Source organism: Hyperoodon ampullatus (assembly GCF_949752795.1).
Source record: "Hyperoodon ampullatus genome assembly, chromosome: 1".
In the NCBI taxonomy this organism is placed as follows: domain Eukaryota; kingdom Metazoa; phylum Chordata; class Mammalia; order Artiodactyla; family Ziphiidae; genus Hyperoodon; species Hyperoodon ampullatus.
In genome coordinates, this window is record NC_136914.1 from 202,047,021 (window position 1) to 202,068,368 (window position 21,348).

General features: G+C 46.7%; 1 protein-coding gene across 1 annotated transcript; it reads left to right on the forward strand.

Moving 5' to 3' along the window:
• Window positions 1-142: 142 nt before the first annotated feature.
• Window positions 143-20,859, forward strand: DPCD (deleted in primary ciliary dyskinesia homolog (mouse); the record flags this gene model as incomplete). Its single annotated transcript, XM_079699028.1, has 6 exons — window positions 143-206; window positions 4,660-4,740; window positions 10,360-10,484; window positions 10,829-10,962; window positions 19,209-19,311; window positions 20,546-20,859. The coding sequence occupies 6 exons, from the start codon at window positions 143-145 to the stop codon at window positions 20,648-20,650; spliced, it is 612 nt and encodes a 203-aa protein (XP_079555154.1). The 3' UTR covers window positions 20,651-20,859.
• Between the last annotated feature and the right edge of the window lie 489 nt (window positions 20,860-21,348).

Genomic DNA, 21,348 nt, shown 5'->3' on the forward strand with positions numbered 1-21,348 from the left:
CAATGAGAGCAGACGAGGGGCGTGAGGGGTTGCGGGGTGGGAACAAGCAAATGTCCAGAACTTCTTCCGGGTCATCCGGAAGTGACCGTAGGCGGAACGGTTGCCGTGGCAGCGGCCGGGCACGCGGCTGGGCTGAGTGAAGATGGCGGGGACGGGTTGGCTGGAGAGTCTGCGGGCGGCAGAGAAGACGGCGCTGCTGCAAGACGGTAACTCGAGGCACCCCGCGAGCACCCTCGTCCTTTCCCCCAGCGTCCGGCCCTCCGCTCTGGCGCCTCCGGAAAGGGCCTCAGCCCAGGACGGCAGGGCTGGAAGGTCGCGGCCTCCGCCTAGGGCAGTTACTGCATTTGCAGATGAGGAAACTGAGGCCCAGAGAGATGAGGTGACTGGAACACACGTCTCTGGACACCCTAGTTTCCTGAATCCGCTCTGAGTTCTGTTACTAATAAATAATAATTCTTTTCACGTTCACCGTCATTTGCTTCTCACCGCTGCCTGAGAGGTGGTTGGTTTTGACCCCATTTTACAGAAGAGGAAACTGAAATCCAGGATTTTAGATCGGCCCCAGCTCCCCCAGTCAGTCATCTGTTGCTGAAAGCAGGCTGGTATCATAGAGAGGCAGGACACCTGGGTTCTAGTTAACGACCCTGCCTTTAATTTACCGTGAGCTTCCCAGTCGGCCTCTTTACTTGTTTGAACCTCATTTTCCTCATCTGTAAAATGAGGTGGATGGATTACCTGTGTTGTCTCTGAGGTCCTTTCCAGCTGTAATGTTATGTTTGTAAGTGAACCTCTAAATGTTCCCTGGGTCTTTAGAGGAGACAAAGCAACCCCCTACCCCCACCTCGTGCTGGTCCTGGAAGAGGTGGGCACAGAGGTATGGATGGAGTTCTGACTTTCTTCCACCCTAGGACTGGCCAGTGCTTCAGGGTCCCTTCCTGGACTCACTTGGCAGCCAGAATGAATTCGGTCTGAATTCCTGTAGCTTTCAGGAAACCAGAAGGGACTGACATCCACAGGCAGAGGCCAGTCAAGAAAGCGTGGAAATTGAAGTCAGCTGGTCATTTGCTCATTTATTCATGCAGTATTTAGGGATGCTTTTTACTGTGTGTCAGGTTGTGTGCTAGAGCAGATAGAAAGAAAAAGACATGTCCCAGGAGTTCACATAGTGGTCAGGAAAAAAATGTAAATAAACAAAAGCGTGTGTGTTAAATAGAGGTTGGACTCTTCTATAAAATGCTATGAGAGCACAGAGGTGAAAATGATTATCTCTTTGAAGGAGGACCTGACAGAAGAGGTGATGTTTATGGGTCCTAAAGGATGAATAGGTGTTTGCTAAGTGGAGAAGAGAGGATAGTTATTCCAGGAAGAATGACTCACGTGTAAAGGCACAGAGGTGTGAAAGTATATGGCTGATTACTAGGGGCATAACAAAACATTTAGTGAGGCCGAAGCATTCACCCAGTCATAATATCTCCCTACACTGTGTCAGGTACTTGGTGCTAGGATGCAAGAGTGAATAAAAGAACGCTTTTCTCAAGCAATGAGGGGAAATGGTGGAAAATGAGGAGAGATTGCAGATAAATTGAGGTATGTTGTGATGGATCTCCTATGCCAAACCAAAGATTCTGAACATTATCTCATAGGACAGTGGGGTTTTGTTTTTATTGTAAGAAGTACATAACATAAATTTACCATTTTAGCCTTTTTTAAGTGTACAGTTTTGTGGCATTAAGTACATTCACATTGTTATGCCACCATCACCACCATCCATCTCCAAAACGTTTTCATCTTCAGCTGCAACTCTATACTCATTAAACACTAACTCCCCAGCCTCCTTATCCTCAGCCCCTGGTAATCGTCATTCTACTTTCTGCCTTTATGAATTTGATTACAGCAGGAACCTCATATAAGTGGAGTATACAATATTTATTCTTTTGTGACTGGCTTATTTCACTTAGCATAATGTCTTCAAAGTTCATCCATGTTGTCGCATGTGGAAATGAGGAAATGTCACATGTCGCTTGAGGAAATTTTGATTTCCTCCCTTTTTAAGGTCTGAATAACATTCTTCCATTGTATTTATATACAATATTTTGTTTATCCACCAGTGTGTCGATGGACACTTGGGTTGCTTCCACTTTTTTTATTGTGAATAATTACTGCTGTGAACATGGGAGTACAAAATATCTATTCTAGTCCCTGCTTTCACTTCCTTTGGTCAAAGGACAGTGTTTAAACAAATATTTCATCAGTCAGGACTTCGTTAAGTTTTTTTGTGAGTAACATCACAAAACAACATTGTTAGTCCCCCCACCAAACCAAAATCAAAAGAAAGAAAACAAACAAAAAAAGCCAAAGGTGTGTATATGCCTTGTCAAACCTCTCCTGTAGACTTACCCTCCTAATGTGTGAGTGGGCGTAGGATGCTACTAACTTCCCGCCAAGAATCACTTCTGTTGCTAATGAGAACCCAATACACTTCTTTATAAATAGTTTATGTTCATTGTGGAAATAAGAAAAATAAATAAACAAGTCGCTGGTAATCCTACCATGCAGAGATAATCACAATTGACATTTCCATACAGAAACGTCCATATTTTTTCCATGCATACAAACTCATACATATATATTTTTTTCTTTCACCAAAATATCATAGTAATAAACTTAAAATTTTTTATATTCACATACATATGTACACATAGAATATGTACACATTCTATGTGTACATATGTACACATATGTACACATAGAATCTTGGGTACGGGAAGATATTCTAAGCACAACTTCTGGATAATAACCACAAAGGAAAAAACAATTGACTATATAAAAATTAAACACTTGTTTGGGAAAACCCACCTTAAACATAGTTAAAGGGCAATTAAAACTGAGAACATTTGCAACATATATGACACGTGCTTAATATATACAAAGTTCAATCAGATTAGTAAGAAAAAGATGAATACCCAAATAAAATAGGCTAAGGCCTAAACAGGTAATTCACTAGAAACATGAACAATAAACCCTTGGAACATTGTTCATCCTTATAACCTTAAAGCCATACAGATATCCTAGTATGGTTATTACAGGATCAACTTTGGCCTCAAATGAGTTTAAGCCTGGGCTGTCATTTCCTAGCTTTATGACCTTGGACAAGTTACGTGACCTTTAATCCTCAATTTTCCTTACTTGTGAAATACAAGTACTGGAGGCACATAGGATTATTCTGAGAATAAATGCAATAAAACGTGTAAAGTGCCTGGCCCATAGTAAGCACTGCATCCTGCCTGCACTTAAGACTGGACTCCAGGGGAGAAGAGAGTCAGGCCAGACACCCTCAGCTACTCACAGGGAGCACCTTATACCCCTGTCCTGTCAGGTTGTCCTGACAGGACAACCTCTTACAGCTCTATGAGCCAAACAAATGAGTAAGGGTGGTGTAACCTAGGGGCCTACTGAGAGGCCCTGCAAATTTGGGGGTGAGTTTCCCCAGAATACTAATTCGGAATGACTCAAGGGAACTACGTCTCAGAGGAGTGAATGGACAGTGAAAAGCCTTGGTAGATCAGATAACAGTTGCAAGTTTTGGCTAGTGACTCCTTTAGCTGGTTAAGGGCCTTGGGACTCTATTCATCAAGCATACGTTAGGTACCTGTCTACTGGGCATTGGTATTGTTATTAGTCTCACTGAGGAGCCTACCTATATCTACTTACCTATCTGTAAAAATAGGGGAGATTATATAGCCACTTTTAAGAAAATGCTTAGTATTATATTACATAGGTGGAAGAGCTGGTCTAAGAGACGCCATTGGGTTCTTCTGTTCTTTCAATGAAAGGTGAAGCAATGTTCATTCACTCTCTCAATCAGTATTTAGTTGAGCTCCTAAAATATGCCAAATACTATACTAAGTGATAGGGAAACCATAGGTAGGGGGGATAAAACCCCTCTTACCTTAGTAGAAGAGACAGGCAATAATCCAAAAATCACACAAATACATGTAAAAGTCATACCAAGGTAAACGCTGTAAGGAAAACACACGGGGACTAACATTGTATGGCTGTGTGATAGGGATGGCCTAGAGATGTACAGAAGAAGGCAGAGTGAGGGCACGGCTGGAGGGAGGCCTTGGTCGGGAAACCCAGTTCAGTATCCTGAGCACATAGGCTTGGTTTAAGGAACTGGGGAGAGAAAGATAAATATGATATCATTCTTGAAACAGATGCTTTTAAAAGTATAGTATGTGATAAATGCTCCACTGTGGATATGAATAAAGCACCAGGGAGGCATAAACAAACAAGTGATGAATTTTGCCAAGGTGGTTAGGGGTGATAGTTTAGGAAGATTTCACAGTGGAAGTGACATTTGAGCTGGATTTTGAAGGGCAAGGAGGAGTTCAGCAGTTGGGAAGAAGTTTGGAGCTATTGCTGGTAGAAGAATCAGCAGAGTAAAGACATGTTCAGAGAAAGCTTAGAAAGGAAGTGAGTCCCAGGACATGTCCTAAAGTGGTGGTGGGCGATGGTTGGCAAGGAGTTCGTGGGAGGCTCTGGGAAGGTTTTTTAACATGCCCAAGGCTGTTAGTGTTTCCCAGGTAGATCTCTTGACCTGCAAGGCCCAAGGCAAGAGGAGGCTCAGGGGTAAGACACCCTCTGTTTTGTGCCTAGGGAGAAGGAAGGTGCACTATTTGTTCCCAGATGGGAAGGAAATGGCCGAAGAATATGATGAGAAGACAAGTGAACTACTTGGTAAGTGACGGGGCCCCCAGCGGGCCCTTAGGAACACTTGGGGTGACCTAAGCACAGGTAAACACGCATAGCTGAGGCTTCAGGGAGGATCCCAGCACCACATATGGAAGCTCAGGGAGACTGAAGCCCTTGAGGCAAGACTGTTCCTGAAAATAATCTGAGGTCAGGGCTGGACACCAGAGATGGAGTGGGCATCCGCTTGACCAGTAAACCTCACTCCACCCCCAGACAAATGAGAGCGTGAGTAATTCTTCTAAGGTGGGAATGGGCATGTAAAGAAACCGTTGGGAAAAAGCTTTACAGAGAAGGTGGAATTGGAAGTAAGCCTTGAAGGCTGAGTAGTGGTAAGGGCAGGCTTTCCCTGCAGTTTTTTTGCCTGTTTTTTGTTTTGTTTTCTGAAGCCACATCGGGAACAAACAAGTATCAGTGGCGCAGCTTTTGACCTTGCCTCAGAAGTGGCTCTATTAAATATGTCCCTCGTTTTGGAGAAGGTCTGAATCAAAGGGAGTAGGAGGTAGAAATGGTGATTTTGCAGCATTGTCACTTTCATTCCTGCAGCACTTTTCCTCTAAGAATACGCTCATGAATAGGGGCCGTAGCTCAGATTTCTGGGAATTATTTGATTTGTTCATTCTCTGTTCTCAGGTAAGCACATCAGCATTAACCAACTTCCCACAGCTAGGTGGCTGGTTCTCTGACCCAGGGCCTGAGGCTGTCAGCAGTGGGAGTTGGTCTCTTTATTAAATTTCACCTGAAACGCTAAGACCAATGATGGAATCATGGGCTGGGTTATTTTCGTGTCATTATTCTTGACTTTAATTTCTTCCTGGGCCTGATCGACAGGTAGTATTGGCGAGGGAATTTCTTTTTCCCTTTTTCTGACAGCTCATAAATGTCTAGAACCGACAACACGGATTACACTGGTTTGCATTCTCTTAGTCTCCAGTCTTAAAATATGTGTCCTGTGCATGTTCAGCCGCAGAGTGGAGTCTTGATCCCTTCTTATTATGAGCTGCTTGGGTTCCAGTCCCAATTGGTTTAGTCTGGTGCTATTAAAAATCTTGATGTGTTTAGCATATGACACTGATTTGGTGGAAACCAGTACAGTAGTAATATCCTCACAAACCATTGTAATTTATAGCGCTCCCAGGGGGTGACAGCCTTGGAATGCCTAACAGGGGTGAGCTTATGAAAGCAGAGGTCACGTGGGCTGACCACCACCATCACCAGGCCGGGGACTAGTGGCAGCTCTTCTCCCCCAGCCCCCAGCATCACCTCTCTTCTCCACACAGAGCAAATAATACAGCTGTCGGGGCTGTGGCTGTAAAAACAAACAAATAAAACCCAAGGCCTCTTAGTTGTGCTTGGACATGAAATTAAAATGAAAAAAAGTCCAGGTCCCTTCATTTGTAGCATCCCACATGAACGTGTCATTTTCCCTCTTGGCAGGTGGAGAATAGACAGTGGCCTCCAAACTCCTTTTTCTTAAAAGTAGAAATGGAGGTTCATAGGAAAACGTTGTCTGACTAAAGTTGACCTAATGATAGCAGTACCGTAACTTTTATTGGGCGTCATGCTAAGTGGTTTACACGAACCAACCACATTACAGCCCAGTGTGGTAGGTTACTGCTGTCTTCATTGAACAGTCGGGGAAAATGGAAGCTTCAAGAGGACAAGCACCTTGCTCAGAATCACACAGCTGGTTAGTTACAGAGCTAGGATTTAAGCCTAGGTCTATCTGATGAAGAACCCATGCTTTAATCCACAAGAACATTCTGTTGGGAGTTGAGGTTATTTAATCCTGTTTTCTTTTCTTACTAAATCTTGTTCTCCCCAGAATGACCTGGGTAGGGGCTGGAGGGAGCAGGACAGAGATGGGCGGCAGGGAACACCCCACTCAAACCACTGGGCCCTTTGAACAGCTGATCCTTTTCTTACCCGTCTCCAACCACCCCACCCCACCTCCACCAGCTTGCAAAATACTGTTTGTTTTTCATTTTTAAGTATAAATAATCCCAGGACCTGAACTGACTTTCATTTGCGCATTCTTTGAAGCAAAATATGGACGGGGTTTTTGTGGGTGTAAATGGGAATAGTTTCCATTTTTTCAGCTAATTGTACAAACTGGATAATTGGCCAAACTGGTTTTCTGTCCGAAAAACCCAGAAAGTAATTTACAGAGAGAATTACCAATAGTACATCTGTCTGGGTCGGAGCTCTTCCGGTTGGTGTTAATAAGCATAGTAGTGTCATATTTTTTTTCTACCCTCTCAATGCTATTCATTCCCACCCCCCACAGTGAATGCTGTATGTGTATTCATAGAGGAAAAAACTGAAGGGCCCCATAACAATGATCGGAACATCAAACCAGCCCTAGAAGAACACAGCATGTCCAGGGGGGCAGAGGCTGAAGGGCAGGCCGTCCCCCAGCGATTACATTCGGATTACCGGCTTAATCTGCTTTGGTATTTGACCGCCAGCCTAACCACCCCAGGCTGCATTTGGAGGATATTGAGCACTTTCATCCCCAAGCACTTCACCGGCTTTATAAATGACCCACTCGATTCCCTTCAGCCTCCTCAGGGATGGGACGTGGCAGCTGTTTAATAGCCACATAGCAATGTTGCAGTGTTTTAGGGCAGAAAAGAAGAATCCTGCATCCAGTTTAAGCTGCAGGGAGTACTTAGGAGAGGGGAATGTAATTATCCACATTGGAAGTGGGCCAGGGCTTGGAGCTCTGGGGAAAGAGGCCTTTAGGACCTCCACTTTCTAGCCCACCTGAAAGATGGGGCCTCCTTTCAGCAGTCTGGGACATCAGCCTGCTTCCTGCTGACTTAGGAAAAAGGCCCCAGGCGCTGCCTCCTTCATATATTCCCCATCAGACCCTTTACAGGGTCATTGAAAGTCTTCTTTCCAAGGACTGGCCCTGGCTCAGCCGGGAAGATATGACAGCGTCCCAGGGAGCTGCCTTGCACACACCAGTTTGAGTTTAACATATAATCAAATCAGAGTGACAGCAGGTGGAAACAGTCTTCTGTTGCCGCAGGAGCTGTCCTTGAGTTCAGGAACAAAGACAGGACAAGAAAGACAAGACAAAATGTATTTGCATGTGTGCATTCATGCCCACGTCCATGGGAGAAATAACAAGGGCGTCACCGATTCATTTGTTGGATCTTACCTCACAAGGGAATGAATATGGAGACTTTCTTCATATTCTAACAAAGAATTTAATTCCAAGGTGTTAAAAAAAAAAAAAAAAAGGCAAAACAGCCAAGGGGCCAAATTTCTGTGACCTGAGTGGCTTTCAAGGTCAGCAGTAAGGAAACCAGTAGCTGACTTTCCTTCTCCTTAGGGTACTCCTTGGGAAGGTTTCTGTTCCAAACCCAGTATTCCATGGATAAAAGAGTAGACAGGAAATCCTGGTATCAGAATTGCCTCTCCTGGCCACACTGGCATCGTGCCTCTGGATACATGATTTAACAGGGTCCATGATTACAGGACGCCTCACTTATCCAGCCCCAGATAGTTAGGTGTTTTTCATAAATTATCAATACATTTTCAAATAATTGAAGTTTTTCCTTTAAATGCTAAAATATAAAAAAGAAATAGAGCTACATTTTTTTTAAAAAGTGAACCTTTTAAAATATCATATACGCTTATTGAATGTTTATAGAATACAAGTTAGCCTTTTACTAATGATTCAAATTCTGGTCTTGAAGTTAGGAGACCTGAATTTTAGCTGTGGTTTTTGCAAGTTAGTGTATCTTTCTGAGCCTTGGTAATTCTTCATACTCTCCCCTGGAGAGCGGTGACAAGGGAGCAGGCAGGGAGGAAATGCTGTTTCCCATTTGAAAAATACGGGTATTGGACTAGATGCTTTCTAAAGGAACCTCACCTTTAAACTCTGTGATGACTGTGTTCTGTTATATCGTGGTCCCGTCAGGGTCTAAGGGTGTTTGTTTGTCCTCACACCAAAGGGTCCCACATCCTTTTTAGTTCTGTCGCTGCCCTTGATGTGAGCTATACCATCATGCTGTTGTCAGTATGCCTGGGAAAAAAATAATTTCCTGCCTTATTCTACACATAGCATTTTATACATGTCTGAGTGAGAATCTGGGAGTGATCTTTCCTACAATAAAGAGTGAGATACATGGGCCTTGTCACAGGAAACCGCCACTTAGAGGCATTTGTCGCTTCTGAATTTGCAACTGTGAACACCGCAACCCAGAAGGCTGGCTTCCAGTTAAGCGAAGTATTACATGAACAGATTTGGATATACTTCTGGTCACAGTCCATTCACTTAAGAGAGAAGAAGTATTTGTGAGAAAAAGAAAAAAGTTGCCTTTAAAGCATATTTCCAAGTTTTACTCTTCCTTATTAATTTGCATTGTAAACTTGGAAATGTGTTTCTAGGGAGAGATTTTGGCCCTGAGACGTAATAAAATCACACTGCAGAAGGCACCAGACCTTATAAAAGCACATATTAAAGGGAAAATTCGAATTGTGCAGCATACTGTTGTGTTCAGCTTGTGTGCCTTACTTAGAGCAGTGAGGGTGTTTGGGTTTGGCACAGCTGCCCAGAAGGTCTCAAAGAAACCCATCCTGAGAATCGCATTGCAGCTCTCATCCCCCGGCCCAGAAAAAGGAGCAACTGCGACAGGATGCCAGGCACTTTCTGAGTTGTTTAGCTCCTCACAGCAGCTTCAGGAAGGCTGCTGGCCTGGAGCAACGCTGGGACTGCCACCTGGAAGACCCCCATTGCTGCCGGCAGGGAAGGAACAGAGGGGTCGCACTCGGGAAAACCCCCTGTGGCCGTGGGCGTGCTGACAGCAGTCACTGTGACAGGGCTGAGCAGGGTTCCTGAGCATCCCAGCAGGGGCTTTCAGTTAGTGTCTACTGAATTAGTCTTTTCACTTAGAATTTCCATAAAGTGTGTGGCTTAATTGAAAAAAAAAAATCTTATGCAAACATCTGGGTTGTAAAATAGAGATGATTATTTGCATTATAAAAGGATGATTCCACTCTACAAAAAAATGTACATTAGATCTTTTATAAATAATGCATTTAAAATATGGTGTGTACCTAAAATTTCCTGTAAATACAACTCTGGGGCTTTTGTTTTAAGCCATGTGCACCTGAGATGAGTGAATTTCTATATTTGGGCTTTCTGAATCATGAGACAAATCTGCCTATCAGCTTTCACCCTCTTAATTCATTTTTCCTCTGCCCATTTTTAGAGGGAAAAATGCATGTCACATTTTTGGGGATCCACATTTTCCCTGTTACTCGTAGCTACCCTTTTCCTAACATTCACATCTTCCCTTTGCATGAAGTCACACCTGGGGGTTTCTAAACTCCACTTGGCACCTTTCAGAGCTTTGTTGTAATTCCTTTTGTCTGGGCACCCATGATATGGGCTTTACAAGTTGTCTAATACTGAAATACTCTCCTGAGATTTCAGAGGTTGTGAGGTCCCTGCTCAGATGGATAAAGCCAGTGTAAAAGCCTGTAGCTCCCACTTTTATCCTGTTCAGTTACCTAATGTGATATCGATGATTCAGCAGAAAGAAGCAGAGTGCCTTTCTTCCCCATAATCCCACTGCTTCCTTCTCTCCTCAGTGAGGAAGTGGCGTGTGAAGAGTGCCCTGGGCGCCTTGGGCCAGTGGCGGATTGAGGTGGGAGAGCCAGCACTCCCAGGAGCAGGGAGCCTGGGGCCTGAACTCATCGCGGAAAGCAATTCCAATGTATGTCTGTCCGTCAGGTGTCTTGGGGAGGCCGGGGGAGTGGGCTGCTGGCCCTCGGGGGCAGGCGCCATGTCTTGTACACCTCCTCATCTCCAGTGTACCCACCTGGACGCAGTGCTCTAGAAATGTTTGCTTGAATGAGTACCCGAAGGGTTTTGGCTTAGTCATCCCAGGGCGAGGGCTCCAGGCCTAGAATGTCACAGCAATGGCAGTATCAGAGGGGAGCTGTGGGGAAGAGCTGAGGGTCTCCCATTGTGCCCCTTGGTAGAGCTTTGTGGAGGGGGGAGCCATCCTTTCCCACCCCCCTCCAAGAATAGTCCTCAAGTTGGCTTTGCCTTCTGCAGCCCATCTTCATGCGCAAGGACACCAAGCTGAGTTTCCGGTGGCGAATTCGAAACCTCCCGTACCCTAAGGATATCTACAGTGTCTGTGTGGACCAGAAGGAGCGCTGTGTTGTCGTCAGAACAACCAACAAAAAGTAAGTGGCAGCTACAGTAATCAAGACAGTATGGTACTGGCACAAAAACAGACATATAGATCAATGGAACAGGTTAGAAAACCCAGAGATAAACCCATGCACATATGGTCACCTTATCTTTGATAAAAGAGGCAAGAATATACGATGGAGAAAAGACAGCCTCTTCAATAAATGTTGCTGGGAAAACTGGACAGCTACATGTAAAAGAATGAAATTAGAACACTCCCTAACACCATACACAAAAATAAACTCCAAATGGATTAAAGACCTAAATTTAAGGTCAGACACTATAAAACCCTTAGAGGAAAACATAGAACACTCGTGACATAAATCACAGCAAGATCCTTTTTAGCCTACCTCATGGAGAAGTGGAAATAAAAACAAAAATAAACAAATGGGACCTAATGAAACTTAAAAGCTGTTACACAGAGAAGGAAATCATAAGGCAAAAAGACAACCCTCAGAGAGGGAGAAAATATTTGCAAATGAAGCAACTGACAAAGGGTTAATCTCCAAAATATACAAGCAGCTCATCCAGCTCAATATCAAAAAATCAAACAACCCAATCCAAAAATGGACAGTAGACCTAAATAGACATTTGTCCAAAGAAGATATACAGACTGCCAACAAACACATGAAAGGATGCTCACCATTACTAATCATTAGAGAAATGCAAATCAAAACTACAGTGAGGTATCACCTCACACCAGTCAGAATGGCCATCATCAACAAATCTACAAACAACTGCTGGAGAGGGTGTGGAGAAAAGGGAACCCTCTTACACTGTTGGTGGGAATGTAAACTGGTACAACCACTATGGAGAGCAGGATGGAGTTTCCTTAAAAAACTAAAAATAGAACTACCGTTCGACCCAGCAATCCCCCTACTTGGCATATACCCTGAGAAAACCGTAATTCAGAAAGAGCCATTTACCACAGTGTTCATTGCAGCTCTATTTACAATAGTCAGGACATGGAATCAATCTAAATATTCATCCACAGATGAATGGATAAAGAAGATGTGGCACATATATACAATGGAATATTACTCCACCATGAAAAGAAACAAAATTGAGTTGTTTGTAGTGAGGTGGATGGTCCTAGAGACTGTCATACAGAATGAAGTAAGTCAGAAAGAGAAAAGCAAATACCATATGCTAACAGATTTATATGGAATCTAAAACAAAAGTGGTTCTGAAGAACCTAGGGGCAAGAGAGGTTTAAAGACACAGACATAGGGAATGGATTTTAGGACATGGGGAGTGGGAAGGGTAAGCTGGGATGAAGTGAGAGAGTGGCATGGGCATATATACACTACCAACTGTTAAATAGAAAACTAGTGGGAAGCAGCTGCATAGCACAGGGAGATCAGCTCAGTGCTTTGTGACCACCTAGAGGGGTGGAATAGGGGGTGTGGGAGGGAGACTCAAGAGGGAGGAGAGATGGGGATGTATGTATATGTATAGCTGATTCACTTTGTTATAAAGCAGAAACTAACACACTGTTGTAAAGCAATTATACTCCAATAAAGATGTTAATAAATAAATAAAACAAATAAATAAACTAACAAATAAATAAAAATTTTAAAAGTAAAAGAAGAAAAAATAAACACCTAATCCCATTAAAAAAAAAAAAAAAAAAAAAAAAAAAAAAAAAAAAAAAGTAAGTGGCATGGTGGGCACCTGCCTGCTTGTGTATGAGCAAGGTGGGGGTGGGGTTTGACCTGAGGTTAGGGCTCAGATGGCTCCCCACCTCAGAGGGCAGAGAAGCCTGCTGTCCAGCTCTGAGGGAGGCAGGAGGGCTTCACTAAAGCCCTGTAGTAGGTGCTAAAAGCTGCAGGGCTTTCTCTCTGCAGGACCAGCTTGAATATTGTAATCAGTTCCACCAGGGCAGGGAAATTTGAACAATGAGTATCTGGCCCAGTACTTGGCACAGACTGGGGCTCAATAAATATTTGTTGGATGAATGAGGATGAGGGAATCACCCGGCCATTGCCTTGTGATCTTAAGTGGTTCTACTGTAAGGTTATTGTGCCTTGACCTCTGGCTGGATCCAGTCCATGATGAACTTGGCCTGGTAACATCACTGTTGGAGCTGGCAGGGAGCCATGACCTGGAAGGTGCACCTGTCTGAGGTGGCAGTTACCGAACTTTAAAGTACTGGTCTGGGAGCAGCAAACCTATCCCTCCCTGAACTGAGGGACAGTGAGCCGGTGCTTTGGCCTCTTGGAAGTCTCTTGCATGAAGTCTCTTGCATTATGTTTCAAAGGGGTTACGAGACTTCCTTTTGCTCCTCTTCTCATGGTCTGCTAGGGGAAGGCAAAATGTGGGGTTGAGGGGACAGAGGTGACCAAAGTGGAGATCTAATCCTGGCAGGGCTGCTTCTGGGCTGATCATCTTGGAAATGCATTGAGCTCGTTTGGGTTTCTAGAGCTCGGACTGATCACAGGTGAAAAGAGCCCTGTGATGACTCGGTCGTGACCTGAGTCAGAGGGATTGCAGAATAGGACCGACTCCCATGAAATAGATTTGGGGCATTGAGATGGGAGGTTTTATGAGTTACTGGTCCATAGACTGTGAAGCCACCCAACATGTCTCATGGGGTGCTAAGCTTAGGCCAGAGGTGTCCCCATCCATCCACTGGTTTACAAGCAGTAAGGAGGACCCAGCTATTTGTCCATCTCCTCAGGTGGTGTGGTGCCAGCCTCCCGTCCCATCTCCCTCAAGGTCCATGATGCCCATGGGGAAGCAGCGTGCCTCCCAGGCTCCCCTGGTGCAGCCCTGGGTTCTGCCCTCCTCTGTGACCCCCACACCCTCTCACTTTGGCAGGGTTAAGTGGTGGGGAAGGGGTAGAGATGAATGAATTAATTTCAGGATTATTGCTGTACACGCAGCCAGCAGCCCCTGAAGTGGGCCTTGTCTATAAATACAAAGTCATAATAATAAGGATTTGCATTTATAAAGCACTTTGAAGCCCTCAGATAAAAGACAGTTTATTCCTGTTATTGTTCTCATCATTAACAGGAGTCAGTGCCTAAAGTGGAATTTAGCAATTTCAGACAACAGAGAAATTGCCTTTAGGAAAACAAACTCCATGCTTCAGCAAACATTCCCAGGCGTAAGAGGCCCTGGGTCCAAACTAGGAACAAAAGTGCTTCTGATAGCACTTGAATCTGCAGCCCAGCAGTTTGTGGAGCTGGCTGCTGCCTCCCTTTTGTCCCCCAGAGGTCACTGTCGAATACGGATATCCAGCAGAAATGTGATTACCAGGGAGTGAGAAAAGAGAGGCTAGCTAGCTCACCAAAAAATTCATCTGCAGGCAGATCCTCTGGGTCCCATCTCCTGTGCGTATTCAGCCATAGGTGGCGCTCTTGGCCAGGCGCTCCGTGGCCAGAGGCCCACTCCGGCGCCCAGGGCAGGGAGAGACCTCTTTGAATTGATGGGTAAGGCCAGGTGGGATGGGAGTAGTGCCCCAAAGGGAGCAGGGCCAGGATTGGATTCCCAAAGAGGGGAGAGGAGTATGTGAGTGCCCACGTCAGAGCCTACAATGAGATCTCAGGTTCAGTGGCCCAGCCTGGCTCAGCACAGCCTTCCTCAGGATCCTCTGCTGGGAGGAAGGTGAGAGAGGCTGCTAAACCCCTAACAGGCTCTTCCTGAGCCTAGTGGCATTTTCATCTTCTACCTGGAGTAGAAGATGTCCTATACCTTTACTACCCCTAAATATACAGAACTCAATAGCTATTCCTTTGAGCAGTGTTCAACTTTTTCAAGATACTTTAAAAACCTGTTTTCTGATCATCACACCATCCAGTGGTGGACAGGGTATGTATTTTTATTCTTGTGCTATATATGAATGATTATGTATCTATAAAGTCAGCATGATGAACTGACTTACTGAAGGGATAGTTAGTGATGGTTTCAGTGCCCAGGCGTCTTCAGTTTCCATCACACTGTGGCTTTTCTGATTTGACTTTCTTCATCTGGAGGTTCCATGCCTGCCCCGATTCTGATATTCTGGATTATGGTTACCAGTAAAAGCCAGAGTTCCTTTGTCTATACCTGCCTTGTCTCTGAACAACTGGGTTGGCCATTTCTCTTGAAGGAATTGATTCCAGTGTATTATGTCCTTGGCCCCAGGTAATAGCAAGGGATGAATCAGGAAAGGAAGAAAGTGCTTTTCCAGGATCCCACTGTGGCACCATCTATTCCCAATAAGAGTGTTTGTGCAGAAAGAAGGTTCTTAGCCTCAGCCTAGAAGCTGGCAGCTATAAGTGGAATGAGCTAGGATGTGGAGTAGGAAGATGTCCTCTTGAATCTGGCCTCTGCCACGTATTACCCATAGCATTTGGGGCAAGGGTTCCTCATATATCATAGGAGAATACTCATACGTATGTCACAGATTATTTTGGAATTATGAAATCGTATATGTATACTCAGCCCCATGCCCGGTCTGAAGCAGGCCCTCAACAATTCTTTGAAAATTAGAACCTGAGGAGAGCTTGGCTGATTTGACATCGGTAATACTAACACTGTGGGAGTGTTAATAGGCATCTCTAGAAAAGAGGATTCTGTGGTCAAATAACTTTAGGAAACTCACTTTGGTAGGACTTCTGAGTGCCTTTAGTATGTGAATGTGCCCTGTGACTCTCTACGAGGGGCTACTGTAGGCAGGGGTGACCAGTTTGCCTGGAGTGTTGATGTTTAAGAAAGAAGGGGAGATTTGCCGACTGATTCTCTAAGGGACGGACTGGCTAGAGGCTTCTCTCAACCACTCTGGCCGAGCCTGTGTGCAGGTGTGCACAGCACCCACTGGAGGTGTGAGGGGCGTGGCCCATGTGACTCCACAGCCATCCTGCTTCTACTTTCAGCCTCCTCCAGAGTCTCCCTCTAAAGGCCTGGCCTCTTGTGCCCTTTCTCAGTTCACTAAAAGGGAGAATGGGTTGGGAAAGGACTGGGAATTGGGAAGGGGAGACAGCAGAGAGAGAGCAACAGGGTGCAGTGGATCATTTCTGAAATCGCCAAAGTGAAGGAGCTGTCCTTTCGGCACAGTCTTGAGAGAGGTAGAGTTGACCTGTCCCGGTCCCTTTGACAGTGACGTAAAGTTCATCTAGGGCAGCTCCTTTATTTTTAGAAAGGAATTTGGAGGAAGAAACTGAGGCCCAGAAGTTAAGTGGCCTGTCCAGAGTCACAGGACAGGGCCAGGAGTCCTCCTGAGAGCCTTTGCTTCCACATACATCTTTTGGACACTTTTACATTCAGAAAGGAAGCCCACTCTGTGTTAGAGGGAGTGCCCAGGAGACCTGCAGGGTGGCTGGGTTCTGGGGGAGACCACCCCCGCATATCTGCCCCCTCCTTGGACAGACGCAGGGAACCTAGACAAGGTAGTCTGTTACTTTGAGGTGAGAATGTAGAGCGATGGGGGGTGCGTCAGGAGATTGGGGGGATTATCACTGTAATAAGGGTATCTCCCTTTACCAGTTTTATGACTTGGGCAAGATACCTAACTTTCCTGTGCCTCAGTTTACTCTTCTGTAAAAGAGGATAACAGAAGCAACCAACCTGGGAGGGTTGTTTTGAGGATTCAATATGTGTTGAACAGGGCCTGGCACAGATTTAGCATTCATAAATGTCACCTTTCACTGTGTGGCTGAGACCAAGGACAGTGAAGGCAGGTGAGAATGGGGGTTGTTGTGCATCAGCGAAAAGTCCACCACACTATAAAGGCTTAGCTTTCAGCAGAAACACAGGGTCTCCTAGGGCAGCGATATGGCCTGTTTCTTCTTCATCCTTAAATCCCCAGCTCATAGCTCAAGGTCTGGGACACAGTTGACGCCTAAGAAATGTTTGCTGCCTACCTAGGGCTGCCTGAGGCTGAGCATTTGGACTTTTCCAGAAGCACAGTGGGTCCCCCTCTAGTCCAGGTGCTTGTGAGAAAGTGAAGCATGGTTCTTCTCAGGGCAAACCCCAAGGCCAGGGATGGAGATAAGGGAGTGTGGGCTGCTCCCTGAGGAGAGAAAGCACATGCCCCATACTCCCTTGAAGACTGCCCATCAGAAGCCCCTGAGGAAAATGGTTTAACCTCAGCCAATAAACTAAATCCACTAGAATAGACTCATAACAGAGCTGAGCCTCCAGACCTATTCTGCCTCCATCCCCCCACCTCGTGAGAGGTGATGGGAGTAGAACAGGGAAGCTGGGGTAAGTCATGCAACTCAAGTTCCCTTTGATCTTGTCATTGCTGTTGGGACCAAGCCCTGGGACTCTTTTTCCAGTCCTACTACCCCTGCCTGGGGAATGTGCCTTGACAGTGCCCCTCTGAGAGTACACAGGTGTGTCCCTGTCCCCCCTCCCCGGCACATAGCCAGGTAGGCAGAAAGGATGTCCCCACGTTCTGCGCGCAGCAAGGCCTTACACAGGCCCCCTGGGTTCAGCTGAGCTGTGTGTGCCCGGCTGCTTCTCTCCCGGTTCTGCTTCTTGTGTATGTTTGCAGGGAAGATGTTAACACTTCCTAACAAGCCTTTGTGTTCATCTAATCTCTGCTGTTTAACCTTTGACTCCCTCCCTATTATCAGTGTCTGCCACCTTTGCTGGCCAGACCAGAGGCCCCAGAAAGAGCCCTCAGCCTGGGCTGGCTAAGAAGAGGATGAAGCCGACATTCCACCCCGGTTTGTAGGCAGATGGATCACCTTTCCCTGGGGCAGAGTTTGGAAAATAAAGCAAACTTGTGGTGCCATTAGGATCCCCCAGCCCCCACTCCTTTTGAACTGTCAGGCTTTAAGTAAACATTCTTTTCCTGCCACGGGTCCCAGCACCTTGGCGGAGAGTGAGGAACCTGGAGGATAGGGGCCCTGAGAGCCTTCACTAAACTGAGGGATTTGGGCAGGGAGAGCAGGGCAGAGTGCTTGCATTGATGTCAACTCTCTTGAGTCCCCAGGGCATCAGGGCTTTTGAAGTGGACTGGGGGTACCTGCCACAACGACCAGGCCCCTCTGACATATTAAAAGCCCTATTCTCTCCAGGCCCCTCACTTGAGTTTGTCTGTACCTGTCTGCAGCGTTTCCCTGCCCAGCCCACATACCCTTGCAGCAGCAGCAGTGATGCCATGCCCAGGTGATAGGCCTGGTAGCCACTGGCCAGGGCCTAGGTCATACTTCCACCAAGGAAAATGCCAAACAAACAGTCCTATTGCTAGAGGTGAGGAGGCCATTGCTTGTGCTCCAGTGTAATAAGCACCAGACCAGGATCAGGGAACTTTAATCCTGACTCTACTGACAACTGGCTGTGAAGCCAGGCGAGATATTTCACCTCTCTGAGCCTGAGTTTCCTCTTTGGCAAAGGAGGTCAAATTACAGACATTATGGGTTGGATGTATCTGCGTTTGTTTTTTGTTTTGTTTTGTTTTTTAGTTTTTTGGCTGTGCCGCGCGGCATGTGGGATCTTAGTCCCCTGACCAGGGATCGAACCCACGCCCCCTGTATTGGAAGCGAGCAGTATAACCACTGGACTGCCAGGGAAGTCCCAGGGTTGTTTTGTTTTTTTACTAAAAGGGATCATTAATTTCTGGACTGTCACCTGCCGATGAGGGGGACCGAGTGTGGTATGTGAAAATGGAGGAGTGGGGTCTCAAGCCCAGCAAAGTAGTCCAGAGCCCCCAAGATCCAGCTTCCTTGATGAGTCACATGGCTTGTTCTCTTAGGGATATTTCTCCTTCTGGATGTACTCCCCTCTCTGGCCTACAAGTAGAGTCAGGCTAACAAGGCCTTGAAAGACCCCAAAGGAGGAAAAGGTAGCTGAGGTCCTCAGTAAAGTGCCATGTAAGTGCCAACTGTCAGTCCCCAGCTTTCAAGGACAGCCCTAGATGCCCTTATTCTGTTTCTTGTTAGCACACATATCCCATTTTCTTCGGGTGCTGAGGAGGTAGGGCTTGCCTGAGCCAATTGTGTATTCCAGGAGGCTTCTTCCACGTGTCTTTGGGAGGACTGAACTTGAAGTATGAGTCACTTTGACCCCTGGTCTAATCAAGGAATTATGACTGGCCCTGTCCCATTGCTGGACTGGCCATAAGGCCTTTCATTCTTTTTCTTCCAGGACCACTAAGCTTTAAAGTACTGGTGTTCTAACTGGCTTCCCTTCTTCCTCTTTGGCTGTGTGGGGAGAATTGTATAGAAGTTTGGCGTCAGAAGGCCTGATGCCCAACTGTTGGGGTCACTTTGTTGGGTGTTCTCATGGCCTCTTGGTGTCCCCACAGGTACTACAAGAAGTTCTCAATACCTGACCTAGACAGGTATCAGCTACCTCTGGATGATTCCTCGCTGAGCTTCGCTCATGCCAACTGCACCCTCGTCATCTCCGTAAGAGTCATTCAGGCTTCTTGGCCACTATGTCAGGGAAGGGCTCCTTCTTCCCCTGCCCACTTCCCATCCTACGGGAATCCTCAGTTCCAGCCCCAGCTACTCCTGGGCTGTGCTTGCTAGAAAACAGGCCTGTCTGCCTCAGCATGGCGTGAGCCGGTGAGGGCTCAGGAGGAGGCTGATTTTAAAATCATCGCTGGAAGAGGACAGAGGGTGATGGGGAGGGGTAAATCCACAGAACTGGGGTTCTAGGTGATCCAAAGGCCTACCCCTACCCAGCCATGTGACCTTGAGCAAATCATTCAACCTTGTAGGCCTCAATTTCCTCATCTTAGAATAAAGCGGGTAGAAGGGGCCGAGAGAGAGAGAGAGAGAGAGAGAGAGTAGGGGGAGAGAGAGTAGGGGGAGAGAGAGTACGGGGAGAGAGGGAGAGAGAGAGTAGGGAGAGAGAGAGAGAGAAGGGAGAGAGAAGGGAGAGAGAGAGAGAGTAGGAAGAGAGAGAGAAGGGAGAGAGTGTGTAGGGAGAAAGAGTGAGAGAGAGAGAGTAGGGAGGGAGAGAGAGAGAAGGGGGAGAGACAGAAGGGAGAGAGGGAGTAGGGAGAGAGAGAGAAGAGTAGGCAGAGAGAGTAGGGGGAGAGAGAGAGAGAGAGAGAGAGGGAGAGAGGAGAGAGAGAGGGAGAGAGAGAAGGGAGAGAGAGAGAGTCGAGTGACAGAGAGTAGAGGGAGAGAGAGAGAGTTAGGGGGAGAGAGAGAGGAGGGAGAGAGAGAGAAGGGAGAGAGAGAGTACGGAGAGAGAGAGTAGGGAAAGAGAAGGGAGAGAGAGAGTGGGGGAGAGAGAGGGAGGGAGGGAGAGAGTCGAGGGAGAGAGAGAGTGTAGGGAGAGAAGGGAGAGAGAGAGGGAGAGAGAAAGTCGAGGGAGAGAGAAAGTCGAGGGAGAGAGAGAGTAGGGGAGAGAGAGAGATTAGGGAGAGGGAGAGAAGGGAGAGAGAGTAGGGAGAGAGAGTAGGAAGAGAGAGAGAAGGGAGAGAGAGAGTGTGTAGGGAGAGAGAAGGGAGAGAGAAGCGAGAGAGGGAGAGAGAGAGATTGTAGGGAGAAAGAGAAGGGAGAGAGAGAAGAGAGAGAGAAGGGAGAGAGTGGGGGGGGGAGAGAGTGAGAGAGAGAGAGAGAGAGAGAGAGGGAGAGAAGGGAGGGGTGATGTGACTGAATCATGTCCTGTCCTTGGGTCCATCCACAGTACCAGAAGCCAAAGGAGGTCCTAGTAGCTGAGTTAGAGATCCAGAAGGAGCTGAAGAAGGTGAAGACAGCACACAGCAGTGACGGGGACTGCAAGACTCAGTAGCGGACCCCCGAGGCCTGCACTTCCAGCGCTGAGTGTGGGTGAGGCTCTTCCCGTAGAGGCCTCTGAGACTTTGAGGCTTGGGCCTTTCAGGCACAGGGGCAGCCTCTTTTCTCCCAGGAGCTGTCCAGGCTCTGTAAGAACTGGGCCTCAGGGCACTCCTAGCCCCTGAGTCGTGGTCTTCTCTCCTGAGTAAAGTAATTCTGAGTCACTGTGGGTGCCCTGCCCTCTTGTCCACCTCTGATGCTTCTGTCCCCAGGGAGGGTGCTGGTGATGACATTTCCTTCTCCTCTAGCCTAGGGACCTTCAATATAGAACCTTCCACATAAAGGGAGGTATGGTTCTTAGATGGAGAAGTGGATCAGGGAGCCTGACCCCAGCAGGACAGGGCGTCTTCCCCAACTTGTTTGCATAAACTCAGAGAAAACCAGGCTGGAAGGGCCCCGTGCTACCTTACCTTGTAGACCCTAAGTGAAGGGTGAGTGAGGAAGAAGTTTTTAAACTGCAGAAAACCTGGAAACAGCCCAGGATATTAAGACGCTGTGGGTGTAAAGCCAGCCTAAGGGTTGCAGCATTGTGGAGCGCTGGAGTAGGGTGAAGGAGGTCACTGCAGGCAGACAGCAGCTTAGCAGCCAGGAGCCTTTCCACAGTCCCCCTCCATACCCCACAGGCGACACCCGCCCAACCACCAGGGCCAAAGG